Raw genomic sequence first — 23,602 nt, forward strand, 5'->3', positions numbered from 1 at the left:
GTCCTTACCAAAATATCTTCAGAATCATGGCCATCGCCGACTGACAGTCCGTTTAACTGCTGCTGCAACTGCCCCACGGCCTGAGGCAGGTCTCTTGCTGGAATAAACCAGTCTTGGTCCTCCTCATCTAGCATCTCCTGAAAGCAGCGGTCCAGGAAGTCTTGCTCTTGTAGCTCCTCCTCCACCTGGCAGGCAAGGAGAGCAGGTCAGGTGTACTAATCCAGGGAACTCACCCCTTCAAGGGTTTTCCCCAGTCCTTTCCCCCAGAGGTTATTACTCTGCAACTAAGAACGATCTCATAAATCCTAAGAATTAACATGCTTCTAATCACTGGCTAGACAAAACAAATTTTATTTTTTTAAACTGGCTGAAGAAATAGTTACCCAAAATAGCAGAATAGATCTTTACAGATCTTGTAAGACCTCTAATATTTGACACAGATATTTTCCATTCATAATAGAAAGTCAGTTTATAGCTTGAAATTCTTTCCTTCTTGTAGAGAAGGAACTCTGAATTTCCCATTTTGTGGGAAGTATACAAATAAGAGACAGATAGTATGTAAGTACTACTTGGTAGTAAAGATTAAACCAAAACCAATGCTCATTTCTAGTAATGACACCTCTAACGCAGAAAACTACAAATTTTTAGAACCTTAGAAAGATATAAAATGGCTTTTTGGTGTATCACTAGAAAAGTATGTCATCAATGTAGTATTCTTTCAAAATAAGAAATACATAAATATATAAACAACTTCATATTTCAAATTAAAGTAATATAAACCTAGTATATTTTACACTTCTGAGAATACAGTTCATTATAAAAGTTTCTTGTTTTGCTTTGTTTTTTGATTTTCTGAGACAGGGTCTTGTTAGCTAGTTCAGGCTGGCCTTGAATTTGTCATTCTACTGTCTCAGCATCCTGAATGCTTGAGATTACATGCATGTACTACTATGCCACACTCACTTTGCAGATTTTCTATGACTTTATTTGACTTCCTAATTCATATTTAGTAACTCCTTTTTGTCAGCCTGCTTGGTCACAGAGTTACAGTTCACCAGCACCACTACCAGCTGGGAGATCAACGAAAAAATCATTCACATTGGCCTACTGTTACTCATAAATTCAGAAGAAAAATCACTTGTAGCAAGACTTAAAGAAAGTATTTCATATCACAGTTGGCCACACATTTTATTAATCTCAAGTAAATTATATAGTTACAAAGTTCTTAAAATAACGACAGCAAAATATTTCCAAGCCACAAGATTTAATATGACTTTGTATTTGAACATTTCTGGATTTTTTTCTCTCTCAATTCTTTTTTTAATCACCTTCCCACCACACACACAGTACTGAACCACGGGCCTTGTGCATGCTAGGTAAGCACTCTACCACTGAGTTACAACTCTGGGCTTCCGTATCTTTTATATATTCCCTTTCTGAAGCATTTGACTTTTGAAGTTTCTGTTTTAAGGCTTTACCACATGAACCTATTTTCTTTATTGTAGCAGTAACCCATTTTCTTTATTATAAGAGTTTGGAAATTGGAACTATAAATATCATGAGGTCACCCTTCATTTCAACAATCCGACATGGAAGAATGTCACTGACAATTTGGAATATACCTATTGTGACTTTTACTAGACTTTCACAAGAAAATGACAGAGGCTTAAAGTAAGAAAACAAAACCAAACCAAAAAAACCTCACCCCAAAACCAAAACCAAAACCCTTGTTAGAAATACAGAATAAGATTTGAAAATTCATCAGTTTTCATATCTCTCCACAAGGTAGACAGAAGAATGGTAACAGCCAACTATAGACTGAAATCTCTACAAGCTGAGCCAAAATACACCTCTCTTTCTTTAAGTTGTGGGTATCAGGTAATATGTCTTAGCAACAGGAAAGTAGGGCAGAGTTGATTCGTTTTCCTCTGAAAACTACACTTCCATCCAATTCTCTCAGCCTCACACGCAATGAATATCTTTGCATATTTTAGTATGATTGTACTTGGCTTCCTTAATTCATATTTGGCAAATCCTTGTCATTTAGCCTGCTTAGTTTTAGGGGTTCCAAGGTTTGTTCTGTTTTTTTTTTTTTTTTAATACATGTCTTGAGTTGAATCTTAAGGAGAAAAAAATTAATTCTAGGTAGCAACCCTGATACAGTATGTACGTTGACTTTCCAATAAAATATCTAAGAAAAAATAATAAGATGAAACACTTTGATAGTAATAAGAACCCCATAATTCACCATAGTGAAAATAAAGTAACCTACCAGGGTACAGGGAAAACTGTTATCATTCAAATCCCAAATCTTAAACTCGCTAGTTCTCAAATGAAAGACAAGTAAGTCTTCTCTGAAACACTCAATCCTCCACACTGACACATGCAATAGTTCAAAATAACATTGTTGAAGTAGCGTTTCCTGAGAAACATTAGGGTTGGGGAAATTTGAGCAATAATTTACCTGTTCAGCCATCTTAAGGCCTGATGTTTGCTGCAATCCTGAAGTTGCCAGGGATATGCTGTCAGTTTCCCTAGTTCTCCTCAACCAAGTTATGATTTTTAAGACTATCAAACTGTTTTTCACCAAACTCTGCGTGCACACACATGTGTGTGCACACACATGCATATGTTTCTGCAAACAACTAGCTTTCTAGTACTTTTCCACACACCTGCCCCAGTTTGCTGATAGGAGCTCATAGTCAACCCACAGTATAGACATCTGGCTTAATAGTCCAAATCCTAGTCAGCAGACTTACAAACCCATTGATAAGGACAAATCAGTTACGCTTTCCATAATCTACTACTGTCTGAGTCTAACAAAGGCAGAGTGGAACAGGTAGGTCACCACAAAAGACAAACACAACTATTCAAAAACCCCACAGAAAACATATTTATCTTCACTCACAGTTCTTAATTGTCTATTACATCTACATTCATTTTCAAAATGAAATGCAGAGTATCACACTTCCTACATGCAAAAGAAATCAATAACCCCTAAACTATAGAAAAATTCACTTCCACTGTTCCTAATTGTCCCACAGTTCATTTCACACTAATCACGTGAAATCATGCAGGCATGGTGGTACACACCTGTAATCCCAGCACTCTGGGAGGCTGAGGCAGGAGGATGGGAAGTTTGAACTCACTCTGGGAAACTTAGAGAGACATCATACATCTACCCAAGGTCTGCACAGAGTCATCCACCGCATTTTTTTTTTTTTTTTTTGGTCTTTTTCATTTTTATCGGTACCGGGGATCGAACTCACGACCGCCTGCTTGCAAGGCAGGTACTTATGCCGCTGAGCTAAATCCCCAGCCCCTCGAGAGACATCATATATCAAAATTTTTTTGAAAAAGGGTTAAGGACTCAGCTCATTGTGAAGGCCGTGCATTCAATCCCCAAAACCACTTGCACACTCAAACACCATGCTGCAGCCAGGACAGAACCTTGAACCTCTAAGATTAGGGAAAGTCTATTCAATTTAAACTCTAGGAGTCTCCTTGAATGTTTTGCAGTCATCTACAGAAATCTAACAAACAAGCTACTCAAAATGAGAGCAGGGCTTCTTCATGGCAATTACTGTGTAACAATATCACAGTGCAAATACTATTATACAGAATTTAGTTCTGCATGGGCTCAGGTAAGAATTTTCAGCTGTCAGTTGATTAATTTGATAGTTCTTCTTCTCTTTTAGTTAGCATGGTAGAGAATTATCAGTATGTTCCTGGTTTGGCCTTGTCTTTTAGCACCTGAAGATACTTCTTGGTCATTTCAGCTGAGGTCTCCAGGTATTTTTTTAATTATTGTGAAGCCAACTGCACCCATTTCTTTTGTTTTTCTTTTTGTCAAACTGACAGTAAAATATCATAGCTGAGTTACATGCAGCATTAGGCGTTCACTTCTTTCTTTACCTGTCTGTTGAAATCCTCTTCATTCTCCATCCACATGTACTCTGCAAATGGATTTTCCTTCTCATCATGCCCGTTTAACCCTTGGTCCTCTTTGGATTTTACACTGGGTGATGTATTTGCCATGCTAGATCCATTCATTATGATAGAATCTAAACAGAAGCAAGAGAAAGGTTAAAAAAGAATATAAGGTTAAGGATCAAGGAAATGTAAACCTGAAACATCCTAACTCAGAAGCGTTGAAGTTCTGAGCCATCACCATCCCAGACCTGAGATTATACAGTACTACAGAGCTATTGTGATAAAAACAGCATGAGAATCAATGGTATAGAACAGAGAACACAGAAACAACCCACTCAACTAATTGATCTTAGACAAATGGGCCCAAAACACATATTGGAGGAAAGATATTCTTGAAAACTGGCTATCCACATGCAGAGGATTGAATCTAGACCCCTATCACTTGCCATCCAGTAAACTAAAATCAAACTAGATCAAAGAGCTAAATGTTAAGACAGAAAACAAAGCAGGTAAAAGTCTTTAAATTAACAAGTGTAGCAAGGACTTTCTGAACAGAACGTCAGATGTTTGATTCTCAAAACTATAGGCAACAGTTTTGAGAATCAACAAATGGGATCATTTCAGATTACAAGATGTACAATTCTTGAAGGATTAATAAAATGGCTAGGCACAGCTTTCTAGGTAAGAGCAGGAGGATGGAGAACAGAATAGGTATCTTCCAATGCTAAATTCCTCTGCACCCTATCCAAAACACCTTTCTTAATGTTTAAATAGCAAGAGAAAGTATATTCTTAAAAAACAGTGGAAGTACCACCTGCTCCTTAAGTGATTCTCAAGCTCTTTTTCTTTAAAATGTATTTCAAAAAGTAATACATGTTCATTGTGTTGATAAGTAAAAAAAGGAGAAAAAAATTTATCATCTCACCATCTAGAGTTCTGAATAATTAACAATGCGGTACACACAACCTCCCTGACACCCTCAATGTGTATGTAGCTACAGATAATACACACATTCCCCAAGTATCCATTCTTAATAGTAACAGGATCATATGACACATGATCCTTCACCACTAGTTTTTTTCTCATTTCTGTTAATATAGCTATACTATCATTTATAGTGTATCAAATGTTTTCCCATATTTATAGATATTATTTTAAAAACAATTCCCATTCTTTTAAGAGAAAAATTTGTATTTTTTGTTTAAATTTCTTTGATTTTTGTTGAGGTTGAATATTTTGAGATATGAGGTTTTTTTTTACTGTCCATTTTTCTATTGAGATATATAACTTTTCCTTATTTTTTAAAGAATTTTTATTACATTTCTCATAATTAAAAACAATTTAAAAATAATTTTAACTCAGAAAAAAAAATTTTTTGAGACAAGGTCTTACTCTGTAGTCCAGGCTGACCTTGAACTCAAGAGTGATCCTCTTGCCTCGGCCGTGCGAGTGCTGGGATTACAGGTATGTGCCACCATGCCCAGCTGTCCAAACTTTATAAATAAAATATATTCATTACATTTATTTAATGCCGTGGTAGTATTTTTGCTAGTTTTAATTTGTCTACAGCTTGTTCCTGTGTGTATATATATTAAAAGAATTACTTATATTGGCTTCTAAATCTACTTTGATAATTTTGTTACTATTTGGAACAATGTTTTATTATTGTCTTTTGTCTAAATCTTAACCATTCTTCAAAAACACTCCAGTCTTTACTCACTTTCCTTCTCTACATTGTACCTGTGGAATAGAAGGTTAACTGCTTAACTGTTCTGTTTCATGTGTGTATCTTTCCTTCCAATTAGATTCTCAGCTCCTGAAAAACAAGACTGACAGGTATACATTTTGTAACTCACTATAACATTAGGGATTCCATGAATACTTGTGGTTTAATTGTGCTTTGGCAACTTTCTCTATCCTATTTCTTTTCTACCACAACTCCATCCCCACCCAGTCTCTCCTTGAGGCTTCTTTAAACTTTCTTAACATACTATTTTTCTGTTTCCATTTAGTCAACACCCTTCAAAGTTTTTAGCTGCTTCTTTGTAAACTAAAAACTGCTTGCTTTAACTTCTTTAGCATTTACATGCTTTGATTATTTCCTTATCTGGATGGACATCAGAAATGTTATCTCACAAAAGACAAGGCAGAATTGTGAAAAGGAAAGAATAAATGGAAAACTCACTGGTAGTTCTAGAAGAATTTCATTTAAAGCAAAATCTATTTTATTCATCATAGATTTAAAAAGGTCACCTAGTATAAAATATGTCTGTTTAATAGATCTTAGACAGAGTCAAAAGGAATCAATGTTTATTCCAAATAGATTCATAGTAACGATTACACAGGGCTAGAGAAGAGAGAGATACAGGGTACAGGTCTTTATTTTTAGCACTTCGATTTGCAGGATAACAATTAATAGAGGAAGTCTTCTTGAAATGCCAGCGCAAATCCATAAGTAAGCATGGTATTCCTAAGCACAGAAACTTAAAGGTCCTCAACTTTGCTGGGTAGATTATACTGCATTATATTTCCAAAAACTTGACAGTTGTTTACAACCAGCAGAGTGATTTCTCCCCAGCAATATGGAAATCATTCACAGAGAATTAGGGTTCAGTTTTCTAAAACATCTGCCTTAATCCAATAAATGGCTGCTCATGGTTGTATAGAAAAAGAGAAGGCAAAGAAAGAATAACTCAGCTGATTTAACAGCTGGGTGGAGGAGACAGAGTAAATTGCAGGATGTACTTGTTCATGAGAAAGAGAACAGAAAATTACCATAAATTCAACATGGTGATTTTATATGTGTATTCTGGGTTTTACCCATGGTTCCCAGTTCATAGCTCCCCTTGTGTTATTTCAGAATGGCTTCAAGCAACTGAAGTGAAAGACAGTCCTTCTTCCTTTCTTTTATCTCTCTCTCTTTCCCTTTCCCTCCTTCCTTCTTCTTTTACCTGGCCATTTTTTTCTCCCAAAGGCAGCACAAAAACTAGAATTTCTTTTTCATGGCAGGTTATAGGAACTAAAAACATAATTTTTACTCCCTCTTTTCTGTCTTGGTGCTGGCCATAAAGGAATTCCCTGACCTATCTTGTGTGATAGTAGATCACAAGATCCTCTCTTTAGAAAGGGTCCTGTGCCATACGAGGGAGGAAGGAATGTTATAGGGAAAGGCAAAGAGCAGGCTTTGCTGTTAGCCCACTCCATCCATTAGCATTAGATCCATATGCTTTGTGTCCAATCACCTTGCTACATGGCTATCCATGTTTAATCATGTTTATGCCATAAAGTCTGAAAAAAAAAAAAAAAACAACCAACAACACAGAAGGCTGGGTTTGAAGAGCTGGATAGCTGAACATGTGCAGATTTACAGGAAAGTAAATAAGAGTTCATCCATGTTCTAGGAGGTTGGACTATCCCAGCTCCATTGGGATAGAAGTTCCTGGGCTCAGAATCCTTTTACACTTCACCCTACATATTTTTCTTTCTGGTTATTTATTTAACCCATTCTTTTTTTTTTTTTTTTTTGTACTGGGAATCAAACTCAGGACCTTATGCTCACCAGGCAGGTGCTTGTACTGCTGAGCTATATCCCTAGCCCTAAACTACTCTTAATAACACACTAGTAAATACAGTATTTTATTGAGTTCTGTGAATTGCACTAGCAAATTAATTAAACCCCAGGATGGGGTTGTGGGAATTCCAATTGGAAACCAGTTGGTTAGAAGTTTCAGAGGCCCGAAATTCAGGCATCTGAAGTGAGAGCCAGTCTGCTGGGCTTACCCGCTCATTCTGTGGTATCTGCTGGATCACCAGTGTGGGGAGAAATCCTCACACATTTTGGGATCACAGGGGTGATCTATGCTGTGTACATACAATAGGAGAGACTGAGTACTGTATGTTTCCTTCAGTATCATCAGATTACCAAAGGCAAATACTTCAAAAATGAAACTACGTATATGGTATTGTTAACTAGGAAAATGGTTCTCTTAGTGTTGTACAGTTCATTCATAAGTTACATCATTAAACTACTTTCTTCTACACAACTGGAAAGTTTGGTTTCTTTAAACAGCAGCAATCCAACAACAGTGTATAGTGTTTAAAACTTTATGAAGTACTTTTGTAATTTAAGAGACATAATCTATTAAATTTCATTTTAGGAAAACCACTCATATGGTGCTATAGTAAGAAGGGTACCAGATTCAGCGGTTACAAATCCCATGTTGTTGAGTTAGTTTGAGAAGGAGACTGGTTTATGGGCCAACTGAGTAAGAATGAACTGGTATGTAGGGTTCCTTGACTTTATCAACCCTTTCAATTTAGTAGGGAAATAGGATGATTTTTTGGAGACTGGTAACTCCTAAGGAGGCATATGGCTGTTTTCAACATAAGGTAGATACAGGATAAAACAGGATCATCACTTTTAGCATCCCAGATTCTCCTGTTCCCAGTTTCATGTAATACTTTCTTTCTGTTCCCACCACTTCCCCAGCTGACCATCTACCATGCTTGAGAACAGTGTTTCTCTGGCCATTACTTCACTTGATCCTCACCACGTCAACGGACATCCCCGTGAAAGTCTAGTACAGTGCAGGAAAAAAAAAAATGACCAAAGCTTTCACAGCCGGAGAAAATGTCTGACTTTATAAACAGGATTAAGAATCAGAATGGCCACCATGTTGTTAGCTATGTGACAGGCCCACATGACAAAGAAATGATCCCCTGTGTGTGACAGCTTAAAGTGTACCTTTCTACAATCAAGCCTTCAGATGAAAAAGCAGACTAAAGTGCAACTTCATGAAAGATTCTAGGACAGAGGCACCCAGCTAAACTGCTTACAGATTCTTGACCCACAGAAAGTATGCTATAATAAATTGTTTTAATTCCTAAATTTTGGGATAATGTCTCTAGGATATTTCAAGAATACATGCTTCACCAGTTTGAACACCCACGGCTTTCAGATCTAACAGGCTCCTACTAAAAAGTAGCTATTCTTTGGACCTAAATGAGATTTTTCAGAAGCTATAAACCCACGCTGTCTCCAAAATAGCTTGACTGTAAAGAATATTTGGGACTTTTGACTGAATTAGCTAGAAAAAGACTATTAAAAACTAGTCTGTACTATTATTTCCTATATAGGCAGTTTCATTACTCCATTCCATATAATTAATATCATGTTTTAAATGAAAGGTCATGGATAATAGTTTTAATGAGGTCGTACCTTTTCTCATTACATCTTTTTTTTTTTATTTTAATTTTTGTCTTTTTCATTTTTATTGGTACCGGGGATCGAACTCACAACCACCTGCTTGCAAGGCAGTTGCTTATGCTGCTGAGCTAAATCCCCAGCCCCTATTACATCTTAGAAACTCAGGTTATTAAAACAATCCATTCATTCATTAATACCTGAGTGCCTATTTACACAAGGCACTGTGTTTGACTGATCCTTTGCAGGGTACTTAGTCCTGCCCTGGCAGTGTTTACATTCTCCAAGCTGAGAAACAAATAACTAATTATGATTCACACGTTATAAGGAAAAGTGAAAGAACCTGTTAGAGAACTACAAGGGGACCCATTCTAATCCTAGAGTGGGCAACATTTTTACTGGTATCTGAAAAATATAAGCTAACAGAAATAAAGAGAAAGAAAAAAAAAGACATACGAAGACTCAACAGCGGAACATTTTGGGGACTAAAAGAAGGTAGGTATGGATAGGGTAGAAGAAAAACAAGGAAGGGAGGCTGAACAGGCGGATGAGGCCAGATCATGTAGGACCTCAGAGACCACACAAAGGATTCTGGAGACTAACAAAGTTGTCCACAGCACAGTGACACAATTTAAATTATGCCTTGAGATTATTCAGGCTGCTCTATAGAAAACAGAGAGAAGAGACTAACAGTTGAGACCAGTATAACATCTAATGCTCTAATCAAGATGAAAACATTGTGGCTAGGCGGGTTATAATAACAGCAGTAAGAGAAGATGAACTCCAAAATGATTTTAGGAGATTTTGGGAATAGACTGGATTGGGGGTTCATGGTAAGGAAAATACCAAAGATAATTTTGGCACAAAGTACTGGGTGGATAGTACTGTCATTCACTGAGCGAGGAACTCTGTGAGAAGAGCAAATTTTTCTTTGACAGTGTTAGGGGATGGGGTAAGAAAGGTTCTGAGACCTACTAGGTTTGTGGTGCCTCCAAAACACTCAGATGGTGATTAGGTAGGTTGGCTGTATGCATCAAGAAAAAGGGAGGTCTGGTTAAATATAGAAAGTTGGAGTAGTCATTTATATAAATGGTAACTGAAATCATGAGGACTATAAGATACTGCCTAGGGAGAAAGAACAAAGTAAGATGAAAAAAGTTCTGAGACTCAGCTCTAATGTGTGTGAACATTTTAAAAGTCAAGCAGACAAGAAAGATAATACGAAAAAAGACTAATAAGAAACTCGAGTTGAAAAGGAAACCAGAAGACAGTGATATTATAGACATCAAGGCAAGACACAATTCCAGTGTAGTGGGTTGACCAGAAGTCCCTCCTCCCTTCTATACATATCCAGGTCCTAATTCCTGGAACATGTAAAGTATAATTTATTTGGAAAAAGGGTCTTTGCATGTGTAATTACATCAAGGACCTTGAGATAAGGAGATCAACCAGGATCTTCCAGGTGGGCCCCACTTCTAACGAGAAGTCTCACTATAAGAGAAAAGGCAGCAGGGGATTCCAGAGAGAAGGAAAGGCAGTGCGACCTCAGAGGCCAGAGTGAGCCAGTCACAAGTTAACAAAGGCTGCAGTTGCCAGAAAGTAGAAGAGGCAAAAAGCAGATGCTCACATACAGTCTCCAGAGGGAATACGGTCATGCTGATAAACTGATTCAGAACTGTACAACAATCAATTTTGTGTCTTAAGCCACCACTTTGAGGTAATGTGTTATAGTAGCCACAGGAAATGAACACATTCTTGTGAACTGAGGGCTGATTTCCACTTCTCAGGCAGTTCTGCAGTGGAACAGCTATTCCCCACAGCCAGTGACAACTCCCTGGAATCTGTTTTTGACAAGCAAACTTACTTTAAGGGAGGAAACCTCACTTCTAGGAAATTTTTAATGTGTTCTTACTATTTTAATACTTAATCATACCAAGTAGCTATAACATTCTTCTCATGTGCTATAGGCTAAGTATAGAGCTTACCATGGTAGGATTGTCTTTCTTCTGACCAGAACTTATCACTTTGTAGCAGCTATAAGTCAGCTACAAGCTCCCACAAACCAGTCACCTTCCAAAAGCCCTGCCTATAGGGGCATGAGACATTAGGAGGACATTTAGATGTCCATATATTCTACCCCTGACCCTCTCAAAGAGTTATGTACATTTCTTCATGAAAAAATGCAGAGTTCATCTCTAAGAGTTGCCAAAACCCTAACAATTCCAGCATTGCTGAAAAGTCCAAAGTCTCCTCTGAGGTTTAGCTGTAAGCCCCTGTACAGATGAAAAGAAAAATAAACACTGCTGACATATCATGGCACAATATAAATATTCCCATTCCAAAAGGAGAAATAGGAGGACAGAAACCAACAGGACCAAAGCAAAACCTAAACCCAGCAGAACAAACATTAAGTCCTGAACTTCCAAATCCCAAACCTGGGGAATTGTGACCACAAAATGTGAACTCCAAAAGACTTGGGTGCCCCACCCGCCACAGGTGGTTAGTTTTTTTCTCTTGGACTGGCTTTGCTCACTCCATGCAGCTTCCCTCAGATGTTCCACATTTCTATCTTCTCCAAATTTTAGGGGTCTCAAATGCACTTCTGGATTCACTCACACAACTTTACACACTGCCCTCACAGGAGCATGCTGCCTGGCTTCCCAAATCTTCTTTTAAAATCTGGGTGAATGCCTTCTTGACTCTGCAACCCTTACATTCTGCAAGTCTGTAAAACCAGCACCAGATGGACAACACCATGGTCTGCCTCCAACTTCAACAGTAACTGGGCTCCCTTGTATCATTGCTGCAGAGGTCTCCAAGTGCCTAGATGACTAATTACTATGATAATCCTGTCCCTGACTGCTATTTTGGAGCACTGTGCCCCAGGGCTCTCTTCTCAAAGCAAAGTCTTTCACTTTTGCAATTTTGAGTCTGTGAAGGTTGGATCATTGCTGGTTCCTCATGTGCCCTCAAGGCATTTTTTCCTATTGTTTTGAACCTAAGTACTTGGTTTAAAAACATAATGCCAATGGTTTCAACAATCAAGTTCTTCTCTGCTCCATTTTTGCAGGCATTTTCTTTCTGGTAAAATTTCGAATGGGCTTTGTGCTCCCTATTTTTACTATAAACCTGGCTACAAGCCCCCAATAGTAACCATGCTACAACCTCAATACTGGACTACCTTGAAATATCCTCTGTCAGACTGCTTTTCTGTCCTTAATCTCAGTCTCCTTTGCAAAGTTGTAGGACATGATCAAAATGTAGACAAATTTTCTATGAGAGTATAACACACATAATCTTGATGAGTCCAACTGCCAGTCTTCACTGGTTCCCAATTGAAACTTTCTGAGCCTTGTCTTTACTATCTTTATTTCTATCAGCATCCTGGTCTTTTGAGCTCTAACCAGAATTTCTCATCAAGCTTGGCTTACAACAATCTAAGATTGCTTCTCCAGCCAACTTCTCCAAATCTTTCCAAACTCTTCCAGAAAACTAGTCCCAAAAGCTTCTGAACCACATAGTCAGGTACAGTCATGCCTGATGTCTCTGGTTCCAAAATCTGCCTTAGTCTTTCTCATCACTGAGAAATACCTGACATCCATGAGAGAAAAAGATTTATTTTGGGTCACATTTCAATTCATGGATGGTGGCTCCAACAAAGAAGTAACACAGCAAAAGGGGGATGGCTGAGGAGAGCTGCTCATGTCATAGTACTCAGAAACCAGAATGTGAAAGGAGGAACCAGGGAAGGAAATAAATATAAACTTTTATGCCTCCAGTGACCTGTCACTTCTGATCAGACCTCACCATTTAAGAACAAGACAGTTAGGTGCTGGGGATTTAGCTTAGCGGCATAAGTGCCTGCCTTGCAAGCAGGCAGTCATGAGTTCAATCCCTGGTACTGATAAAAAGGAAAAAGACAAAAAGAAAAAAGAAAAAAAGAACAAGACAGTTATAAACCCCATAATCCAATCACCTTCCAAAATCTCTTACCTGTGATTGCAGGAGGCTTTAGAGGGACATCTTTATATAAATCATAATATATGTATATATTGTCAGGTCTCTGATCTAAACCCCCACCCAACTAGGAGAGAAAAAACTCCCCCAAACAGATCTGTTATTCACACCTGGGGAAATATGGCATTCAGCAGGAAGCCAGCAGCTTCCTCACACAGCTCAACCTGCAAAGAGCTGGTTCCACAAAAAAACCCACAAGAGATATTGTGCTTGCCAGCATCCCCTATACACTGTCTTATCACCTAGCTTTAGACCCCCTACTTAGACACCCAAAATTTTGTACCCCTCTCAGCAGTATGTCCCTCCCTTATCTAAACTCCCCAACAAAAACATGCCCTCAGGGCCAATGGTGTTTTCATCCTTGGACTGACCACACCTGGTCATCGCACTTTGCTTCAATTTTGCCTGCTATATATATATATTCCTAGCAGTCTTAAGTTTGCAGTTTCTATGCCAGGTCTATGATTTTGGCCTTCATCTTTCATCTTCAAAATAATTTCCAGGATTACTAGTAGTATCTCAATCAATGCAATGACTACTAAAGAAAGATTCAAAGTCCATATACTCTTAATGCTTATCTCCAAAATTTTAGTAAAATAAAGTAAGTTCAATTTCTCTTTTTTGGGAAAAGGTTCTTTTATTCAACCAAATTACTGCTAACCTAAAACTTTAATAATAAACATACCTATGATCTTTAAAAACACACCAAACTTTCAATTCAATAAGCCCTTGAAGTCCTTTGGCAGTTTAAAAGAAAATACTAGGCTCTCCTAAGGCAAAGGGTAAATGCTAAGTGATGAAAGAAACAAAGGAGATACAAGTAACTCCTGTTTTCATGGGGTTAATCACCAACACCTTTTACTAAACTAGAGTCCCCTGGTCTCTCTAACCTAACTCAACCTATGCTGGATTTGCTCCATAACATGTGTTTTCTTTGTACTCCCAGATTAAGTGGAGTACCTGACCTGCAGCAGAACAGGCTAACAACTTTATAGAAAAGCAAATTCTCAGGACCCACCCTAGACTCTTGGGTGGGGCCAACAATACGGGTTGAAACCAGCCCTGCAGATAATTCTACTGTATACTCAAGTTTGAAAACCTCAAGTAAACAGCAGTTTAAAAAGTGTCCTTTAGTCTGTGGATCCAAAGGCAGAGATACTTGCATTTTATCTTGACATAAAATAAAGCCATAAAGGGAGAAGGTGGGGAAAAGAAAAGAAGGGAAAAGCAAAAAAAGAAAAGCTGAGAATTTAGCTCAGCAGCATAAGCACCTGCCTGGCACGCACAAGGTCGAGAGTTTGATCCCTGGTACCAAAATTAAAATAGAAATAAAAATAAAAATAAATTTTAAAAAAGGGAGAAAAGAAGGAAACAAAGCTTTTGTAAACGGGGAAGGGGAGGGGTTGAAGACAGCATAGGGAAATGGGAAAAAAAGAAGCAAGTTATATCATGTACAAGCACAAATTCTCTGTAATGAATGTGATCACTATGTTTATCTAAAATGTACCAATAAAACTGATGAAAATAAAATGAAAAAAAGTCATCCATTGAGTTATTTGTATTAGTTGAATGACAAAACAAGCTGCAGTCAGAGATAGTCTGAAAAGTATACTTACAGGTATCAGTTCCCATCCAACCCATCCAGCCTGGTCTCATACAATATCATTTACATCCTCTTACATTTAAAGTTCTAAAAAAAAATCTTCATAATGTGAGCCTCAGACACTAGTTCTATAATGAAACATCAACTAGGTCTGAATATACTGAACTTTCTAAGGGAGAAAATTTTGCTTTATTTTAGAATTATATTCAATATGGAGTTAAAGTTTCTAATTTTTTTCACCTTTATACTTTTAAATTAATAGAATGAAAACAGAATAGTCCATTCTACAACAGTTTCGGGCCAGTTTTACTGCTTTCAGTGTTCTTGCTTTCCATAGGGACAAAGCAGAGCCCTAGTAGGTGTGTTTTATACACACACACACACACACACACACACACACACACACACACAAAATGCTACCGAACTCAAGAGTTATATCTGCTCAATATTAAAACATGTTTCTTTTGCTCTATTCAGTACTCTCAATTGGTTTTATAATGTTCTGTTTTTGGTTTGATTTCATGATACCTAATTGACTAGACAACTATTGTGAAGACAAGGAGATATACTACAGTACCTATTACTACTATCCCAGGATCCTGCTGTGAAGTTCTGTACCAGTTTCACTGCATTGTCTCGATCGGCTTTTTTCTGTCTGGTTCTGTTGTATGTTTACTACTTTCAAAATAAAATTTTTTAAAAATCTTTTGTTATTCAAAAAAAAAAATTAAAAACAAATGATTTGTGAACCCCCCAGATGGTGAATTTAACATTTTGGCACTTTTGCCAAAGCCTAGATAACAAAAAGACACCAGGGAACACCACAGCAAACAAAAGTAAACTCTCACTAGAAAATTACATTTTATTCTGCTCCCCTTTACATCAAAATTACTACATTAAAACTTAACTTTGGGGTTGGGATGTAGCTCAATAGTATAGTGCTTGCCTAGTATGCTCCAGGTCCTGTATGTGACCCCTACCAACTTAAAAACAAAACAAAACAACACACCCCTTCATTTCTCTGAGATAACTGCATTTTAGAATGGGTAAGACAAGTCTGTTGTCCAGACAGCTGGTTTTAAAAAGCAGATAACTCCCAAATACCTGCTTCAAAGTACAGAAAATACCTATGAACCCAGCACTTGGGAGGCTGGGAGGAAGATCATTGTGAGATCAAGACCAGCCTGGGCTACAAAGTGAGCTCAAGGCCAGCCTGAACTGCATACTGAGAGATCTGTCTCAAAAAGACAAAAAGAAAAGAAAAATGATAATGCCAGATATATTGTCATGGAAATATACCTGAACTATACAGAGAAAAAAATATAATGAGTCTATTTTTTAAAATGTTTATATGTATAAGAAATGTCTAAAATGCAAAAAAAAAAAAAAAATCAAACCAAGAAAATTTTTTTTTGTCTTTTTCCTTTTTTTATCTGTACTGGGGATCGAACTCACAACCACACACTTGCAAGGCAGGTGCTTATGCCACTGAGCTAAATCCCCAGCCCCTCAAACTAGAATGTTTTGAGTAGCAAGGTTAATTTTTCTTTGTATTTTGTGATCTTTGTTTTCTTTATAGTTTGTATTATAAGAATATGGTTTCCTTTATAATCAGAGTAAAAATGTTATTTTCATTTATATATTTAAATCTTTCTTACGTTTTCATGTCACATGTAGGCTTGAATTCCTACCTGTTGAGGTATATCAGTTCACTTTTGAAACTACAGAAAACTGACCAATCTTCATTTTCTAAAAAAAAGATTCTTCTGTATAATCATAGGGAACCCACAGATACATTTAAAAAGACTAAAAATGTAGTTGTAATGCAAAGTAATATGTACGTACGTGCATAACAATGCTACCATGAATATGAAAAATTAAGCAGCTATTGAAGTAAAGGCATTGCAGTCTAGAAACATTTTTATTTTTGTCTCATTGCTCTCAAATTGAGCAATATTAGGGATATGCAGCAATAGTAGGGATTGAACACAGAGTATCACACTGAGATACATCCCAGGTCTTTTTATTTTTTATATTGAGACAGGGTCTTGTAAGATTACTAAATTGCCCAGGCTGGGCTTGAACTTGTGATCCTCCTGCCTCTGCCTTCCAGAGTGCCAAGATTATAGGTATGCACCACTATGCCCAGTTTCAAAGTATTTTTAAGATATGTGAAATTAAAGGAAAGAAGATTAAGAAAACTGTCTGCTCTTTCTTGGTTCTATTTTTCCAATCTTTGCTGCTATTCCCATATATTCTCATAGTACCAATATCAGCGAAAGCTCTTAGATTACCACAAGATCACAAGTTCTCTGGGCTGAAAAATTAACCCTTTTTCTAGTTCTTATTATAGACAATGACTTCTTAAGAGAAAGCAACCGTACCCTCAGGAGATTTATCTCACAGAAATTAAATAACTAAACAGAATACCCACGATGTGCCCATTTCTATTAAAAATACATATATACACATCAATATTCACAGAAAATATAAAATATAGCCATCAAAATATTAATCACTGTATCAGGAGTATTGGATCTATGAAGTGCTATTAAGTAGTCTCTCCCCTTGACTATCAATGTTTTCTAATATGAATACATATTTCTGTAATATGAAGCTTAAAACCAACATGTTAACTCAAACTACAATACATTCCTTTAGTCTGCCTTAGTGTTTCAGGCTGTTCTCTCCTCCTGATTTAGATAGAATTTTACTCTTATGTCTATTACCTGACTTATCACATGATAAATCAGTGGTTCATCCATCTATCTCCCATGCTTGCTTGTGAGCTCCTTTAGAATAATGTTTGATTACATTTTCAGTATCTTGAACAGTGTGTGACATACAGAGATTCATACATACTGAAGTAAATGATCTCACTCCTTTGTAATCATTGCCAGAATTCAGTAGCATGTGTTACTAAATCTTTACAGACATTGCTAACTGTTAAATCTGAGAATGTTAAGTTCTCCCTATAAAACTTGTACTCATTACTGAGTAGCTAAGGTCACAGTTAACTCAGATGGGACATGGTCTCTGGCCATGCCCATTTGTGGGCTTTCGACTTTTGACTGTTTGCATTTTAAATGTATTTGTTTTGGTTTTTTAACCTAGAGGGAATAGTTAGTAAACTTCATCACATTTTCCTATTTGTACTTTTGTACCTGCTGGTTGTCCTTGAAATGGTTCCTCAAGGTTTCATTTACTTAGAAAATATTCTTAGTCAACATTTAAGAATCAGCTTAGGGGCCAGGACTGTAGCTCAGCAGCAGAGCAAGTGATTAGCAGGAGAGAGGCCCTATATTTAATGTCCAGCAAGGGGTGTGCGTGCGTACGTGCGTGCGTGCGTGCGTGTGCGTGTATGTGTTGGGGGAGGGGAACAGCCTAAATAATACCTTGTCTGGGAAGCCTTCAAACACCTGCCCCCTATGCTTTCAAGAAAAGTTAAATAAATTAAAAAAAAAAGAAAAGTTGAGAATTCTTCAAATCAGATTCCTGTGCATCTCTTACACATCAGGCTCTGAAGCAAGGAGTATGGATAGGTAGATGGTGATGTACACCTGTAATTCCAGCACTCTGGGAGGCTGAGGCAGAAAGATTACAAGTTTCAGCCCAGCCCCACCAACTTAGTGATTTTGTGAGACCATGTCTCGAAATAAAGACATAGAAAAGGACTGTGATGTAATCAGTATAAAGGCCCAAAACTGAAAAAAAGACTGAGGGAGCCCGGGATTTAGCTCAGTGGCACAGCATCTGCTTGGCAAACATGAGGTTCTTAGTTCGATTCCCATACCAAAAAAAAAAAAAAGGAAAGGAAATTGAGAGGTGAAGCTCTGACCCTGCTGCCCTCATGGAGCTCATAATACAGTACAGAAAATAGTTATATGAACAAATATTCACAATAATACTAAATGCAAGAGAAAGATGTCCACAATATTTAATGTGCCAATCATTGTTTATTAAATATTACCTATGATGTTAGATGTATATTTGAATTATAAAGAAGGGCATAAAACTCTAAGACTGCTATCCCTTAACTTCTGAAGAAACTGTCTCCAAGGAGTTCTTTTTACATAGTGTACTGTCTGTGAGACAGATAATACATGAAACCAACTCAACCACTTTGAATATAAGAATCTATCAGGGCTTAGTGCCTCAGCTAAGGACAACGAACAGGATGAACTTGAAGGAGATCAATAACCAAACACATGGCTTGGCCTAAAATTCTGCCTGTCTCAGCTATTCAAGAGGCTGAGGCAGGAAGAATGTAAGTTTGAGGTCACCCTGGACAACTCAGTGAGAGATCCTCTCAAAATATTTTTTAAAAAATTTTTGGTTTTTGCCCACCAGAGGTCCTCCACTTTAGAAGATAACAGATCAATCCAATTAGTATCCTCTCTTGGGAAAATGTAAACATTGAGTGGACAAAATAAAAAAAGACAGGTGTTCAGGTGTCTAATCCTAACCTAAATACTGCTAAGATTTTTTGTTTTGTTTTTTTGTACCGGGGATGGAACTCATGAACTCATACTTGCCAGGCAGGTGCTGAAGCCACTGAGCTAAATCTCTGGCTAAGTTATTTTTTTTTATTAGGTTTTGAAAGCAAGAAAGCCAAGAGACACTGGATGCTGAAATGATTTCTCATTAAAGTTACATTCATACCGCACCACCAAAAGCAATATGTGGAAATGTCTGTGCCTTAAAACCCACAAGTGCGTAACATGCCACTTTTAAAACACTTTTAAAATTAGGAAACAGGTTTAAAAGTTCAAGAGTGAAGAGTGAAGTCACTCACATGGTAGATGGCACAGCCAGAATTCAAAGAATTCAGGTCAACATAGATCTTCTTCAAAATCCTACCAGTTAAATGGGCAAATGGTTTCAAAATTTACACATGACAAGTTAGAGGGTAACAGAGGTCAATGAGAGAGGCTCAGGGGAAGAGTTTATGCAAATGAAAGGATAGAAATGTTTTGGAATTACACTTGGAAATGCAAAGTGGGATGGTATAAAAAATTTCACCTTGGTCAAATTAATCTGTAATATCAACCAACCAAGCTTAGCTGTCTTTCTTACTCCAATGTGATGGCCATATACTGGGCCTGTAATCCTAGTATTCAGGAGACTGAAACAGGATTGCTGGACTTGAGTTTGAGGACAGCCTGGGATACAGCGTGAATTCAGGGTGTTATGTAGCACCCTGGAGCTACATAACAAGGCCCTAATCTAAAAAAAAACAAAAAATAAATAAAATAAAATCAAAGGCCAGCCCAGACAACTCAGCAACTTAGACCGGTTCTCAAAATCAAAAATAAATTTGAAAAATTTTTTTAGTAGCAAGGAATGTAGATCAGTGTGAGTTCAATCCCCAGTTATTACCCTCCTTAAAAAAAAAAAATACATCAAACAAGACTTTAATCTCTAGTTTGACTTACAGTAAGTGCTTAATATCTGTTGAATAAATAATAGGTTACCAAAGATGCGAAAGAAACATTCTCCTGAGAGGGTCTTGGGGCGGGGGGGTTACCATGAAACTGACCCTTATGAGTCACTTACAAGTTCAGTTGATCCTCATTATCTGTGGACCTCTTACTTGCAAATTTACTGGTTTTCAAAATACATGTCAAGATTTTGAGGTCACTCATGGATATGTATTATAGTGGCAAAAAAAATTTACTTCCCCTTGCATATGTTCCAAACTAAAATGGAATAAGGCAGTGCTGCGCCTTCTTGGTTCCTCTCAACAATGATCAGAGGACAGAGACAGTAGGGGGCAGTGAAGTGTAAAGCTAGAAGCTCTCTAGCTCTGAGGCCAAAAGAATAGAGTTTGAATGTAAACTCTGAAACATATGGTGGCCTCAGACAAATCACTTACACTTCTGAACCTCATTTCTTTTGCAAATAAAGAAAAAGGCATCTATCAGAATGAGATGCTTTTAAGATTTAAGATTATAATCCACGTGTGACAGGTAAATTCAGGAATTGACACTTCAGTGAGTTGACAGCAATAGGAGATGAGGCCAGAACACCTTGCTATACACCCAAACTACAGAACCTCTCTCTGCAAACATTTAATTCTTGGTTGATAGGTCAGTCCTCCACAAACCAGTGAGATTCTCAAGGTCAAAGTCCCAAAAGAAATCATAGCTATAGTCCTCTAAACTGCAAACAAGTAATTACTAACTGCAAATATGCCTGAAAAGGTTATACATACAAACAAACAACTGACCTTCAAGTACAGCCCTATATTAATTTACCAGCCACTTAGATATCTGGGAAACACTAATCTGAAATGTGTTCAGGATTTTCTTTGATAACTGCTATACCTCGGTCACAAATTCTTATTATTATTCTAGATATACACTTTTAAATAAGTTTTTGAAGCTCTTGCTCTTTTTTAGTACAATTTATTAACAAGACTCAAACATATGGTCCATTAGACAATGTTGTCAATTCAGAGTAAAAGACTCCTTTTAATTCACTCTCTACTAGACTTATTTGTATACGCACAAAATAAAATCTAAACATATGGAAGCATACTGATACATATGTTAGGTAAATAAGAAAAACAATACTTTTTTTTCACAAAAGCTTACAAAATCCTAGCTGAAACACAGTGAACATGTTAAACTCACAGTTTGTATTTCTCCACTGAGAAACTAGAAAAAAAATTCCAGTTTATGTAAACTCACAAAATCTAAGTACTATGAAAACATACAAGGTCTTGTATGTGTGTGTATTCTTTCTCTCTGTTCCTCTTTCTCATACATACCAGAACCTAAGAGTTTTATCAATCTTTCCAAAGTATTTCAATTTTTTACAGTTTACAAAATAAAACTCACTATTCAATATCTAAATTAATATCTATATTAATTCAATTCTAATTAATTCAATTAATTCTAATTAATTCAATATCTAAAATCTCAATCAAAACAGGCAGTAGTTAGTTTTTCCCATAAAATTTTTGGCATAATTTTACTTAGGAAGTTAGGGATATAGTATAGGCAGTAGTAAAAGCATTTGTGTACCATGCTTGAAGCCCTAGGTTCAATTCCCAGCCCTGCCCCAAAAAAAGTCTGTTTAGGTGTGAACTATTATTTTGAAACATATGGCTAGAATCAACACTACTGCAAACCAAATGGCTATACGATGAAGTTGAATACAACTTCTCTGGAAAAGAGAAATATCGTTTCTAAATATATTCAATGTTGTTGTATACAGCTGAAGTATGTCATATACTTTATGACAATCTAGAGTGGCCAAGCTTACTTACACTGGAACCTCCGATCCTTTAAGCTCTTTAAAGTATATGCCAATTTTATCCACTGGGGGAAAAAAAAAAAGATTTGAAATCTGTTGCTGCCAGCAAGCTCTTTCTACCTGCATTTTCAGCATTATCACTAAAAGAACTGTATCGGAACAAAGATTCTAGAAGGGTATAATGATGAAATGTCCTCTTGAGGTAAAAATAGTTGACAACGACAAAAGCGATTAAAGTTCCCAACCTTGCAAAGCTCCCTCTTCAGTGTAGTCTGCCTCTCTCAAATTCTTCTGTCTCTCTTAGGTTCACCTTCCGGCTGCCTGTTAGAAATAAGTGGAAAATGTTAGTTTCTAATAAGAAAGATGAGGATGAAATGTAGGGGACAGAATGAAATCAGAAGGGTGAAGGACTCACTCTCTGGAAACACGGCAGAAAAGTGACCAGAGTCTCCAAATTAGGTCTGAAGGAGGACTGGCGTAAAGAGGGAGGTGGAGAGGCTATAAAAAACGCTGAAAATGTATGGGCCGCCAATGGAGCGGGAATAAAATGCGCGACCCTTCCCCACTCCCTCCCCTGGGAGAGGGAGGCGGGGCGGGGAGGGTTGCGGTACAGCTCAATTTGTCTAGCAAGGTTGTACCAGAGTAGTGAAGAGGTTCAAACACCCAGGGACCTGGTCCTAGTGTTACAAGGGGCTTGAGAGGACTCCAGAACTTGGGGTGGGGGTGGGGGACAGAGCACCTGCACAGAGAAAAGGGGACTAAGACCCCCCTCCAATAACTCCCGAGGGGCAGGGGACCACAAGCAGACGAACCTCCTCGCCAATGGCCGCGACGTGGTACCTTAAAGACTTCCTCACCCCACAGAAGGTAAGGCAGGCGCACGATCCCCTTCACAATCTTGATGGTGATGGAAAGGGGGCGCTGGGTGCTGGCGTCCGAGTTCACCTAGGCTGACCAGAAGCTCCCCTTCTGGACTGTACTCTGCCACTCTCCGAGAGCTTAAGCCTTCGCCGCAGAAGTTGTCGACGTCCGGACAGTCTCGGCCTTTAGTACCAAAATGTGAGCCACAGCACGGGAGAAGCGCCACTAAGCCCAGCCTGGCTACCTCTCGCTGCACACAGGCTTCTCACCCCGCCCCCGAGCCCAAGCCATTGGTTACTGGGCACCGCCCCATTTGTCTATTGGGCCTAAGCAGGGCCACTCAGTCACCTTAGGCGCGCATGTGTGATTTTCATTGGTGTAAATGTGAAGCAGTGTCTGCCCACTGTCTCAGAAGTCTAGCTTGTGATTGGTCCTAACGTCTGTCCTTTCGCCGCTTTCATTCGTTCCCAAGGGTCCTAAGCTTACTTACAGGAGATTCCGGCTCCGATTGATTGAAAGGAAGCTACGCTGGCCCTGCTTGGGCTCTGGACTAAGGAAGCATTTGGCTGCCAGCGCTGGGAAGGAGCCCGAAGCTCAGCTCCTCGGGTTTGTTTACACAGGCTTTTGCTCCGGCTTTGTTCATTGGCTGAGGCTGCAGCCATTCCCACAAGGTTTAGCCAACTCATTCTAGTGTGCTGCTGGGAAGAGTTGAGGGGCTCGCCTTC

The 23,602-nt window shown here is 38.0% G+C and overlaps 1 protein-coding gene across 3 annotated transcripts in view; it reads right to left on the reverse strand.

Annotated features, from left to right (window-relative positions):
• The window catches only part of Paip2b (poly(A) binding protein interacting protein 2B), a 29,866-nt gene extending 6,719 nt beyond the window's left edge, over positions 1-23,147 (reverse strand). The window contains exons 1-4 of one of the 3 annotated variants that reach the window (XM_023564791.2): positions 22,874-23,147; positions 22,262-22,337; positions 3,916-4,064; positions 9-185 (exon numbers count right to left, since the gene is read on the reverse strand). In XM_023564791.2, the coding sequence (XP_023420559.1) occupies positions 9-185; positions 3,916-4,053 (315 nt within the window). In that variant the 5' untranslated portion in view covers positions 4,054-4,064; positions 22,262-22,337; positions 22,874-23,147. Of the gene's footprint in view, positions 1-8; positions 186-3,915; positions 4,065-22,261; positions 22,338-22,828 lie in introns of all 3 variants that reach the window. The other 2 variants (XM_013151584.3, XM_003469019.5) reach the window with 2 other exon arrangements.
• Between the last annotated feature and the right edge of the window lie 455 nt (positions 23,148-23,602).

The sequence above is a fragment of the Cavia porcellus genome, unplaced genomic scaffold (assembly GCF_034190915.1).
Source record: "Cavia porcellus strain 051 isolate PalLab524CR breed Dunkin Hartley unplaced genomic scaffold, mCavPor4.1 scaffold_18, whole genome shotgun sequence".
In the NCBI taxonomy this organism is placed as follows: Eukaryota; Metazoa; Chordata; class Mammalia; order Rodentia; family Caviidae; genus Cavia; species Cavia porcellus.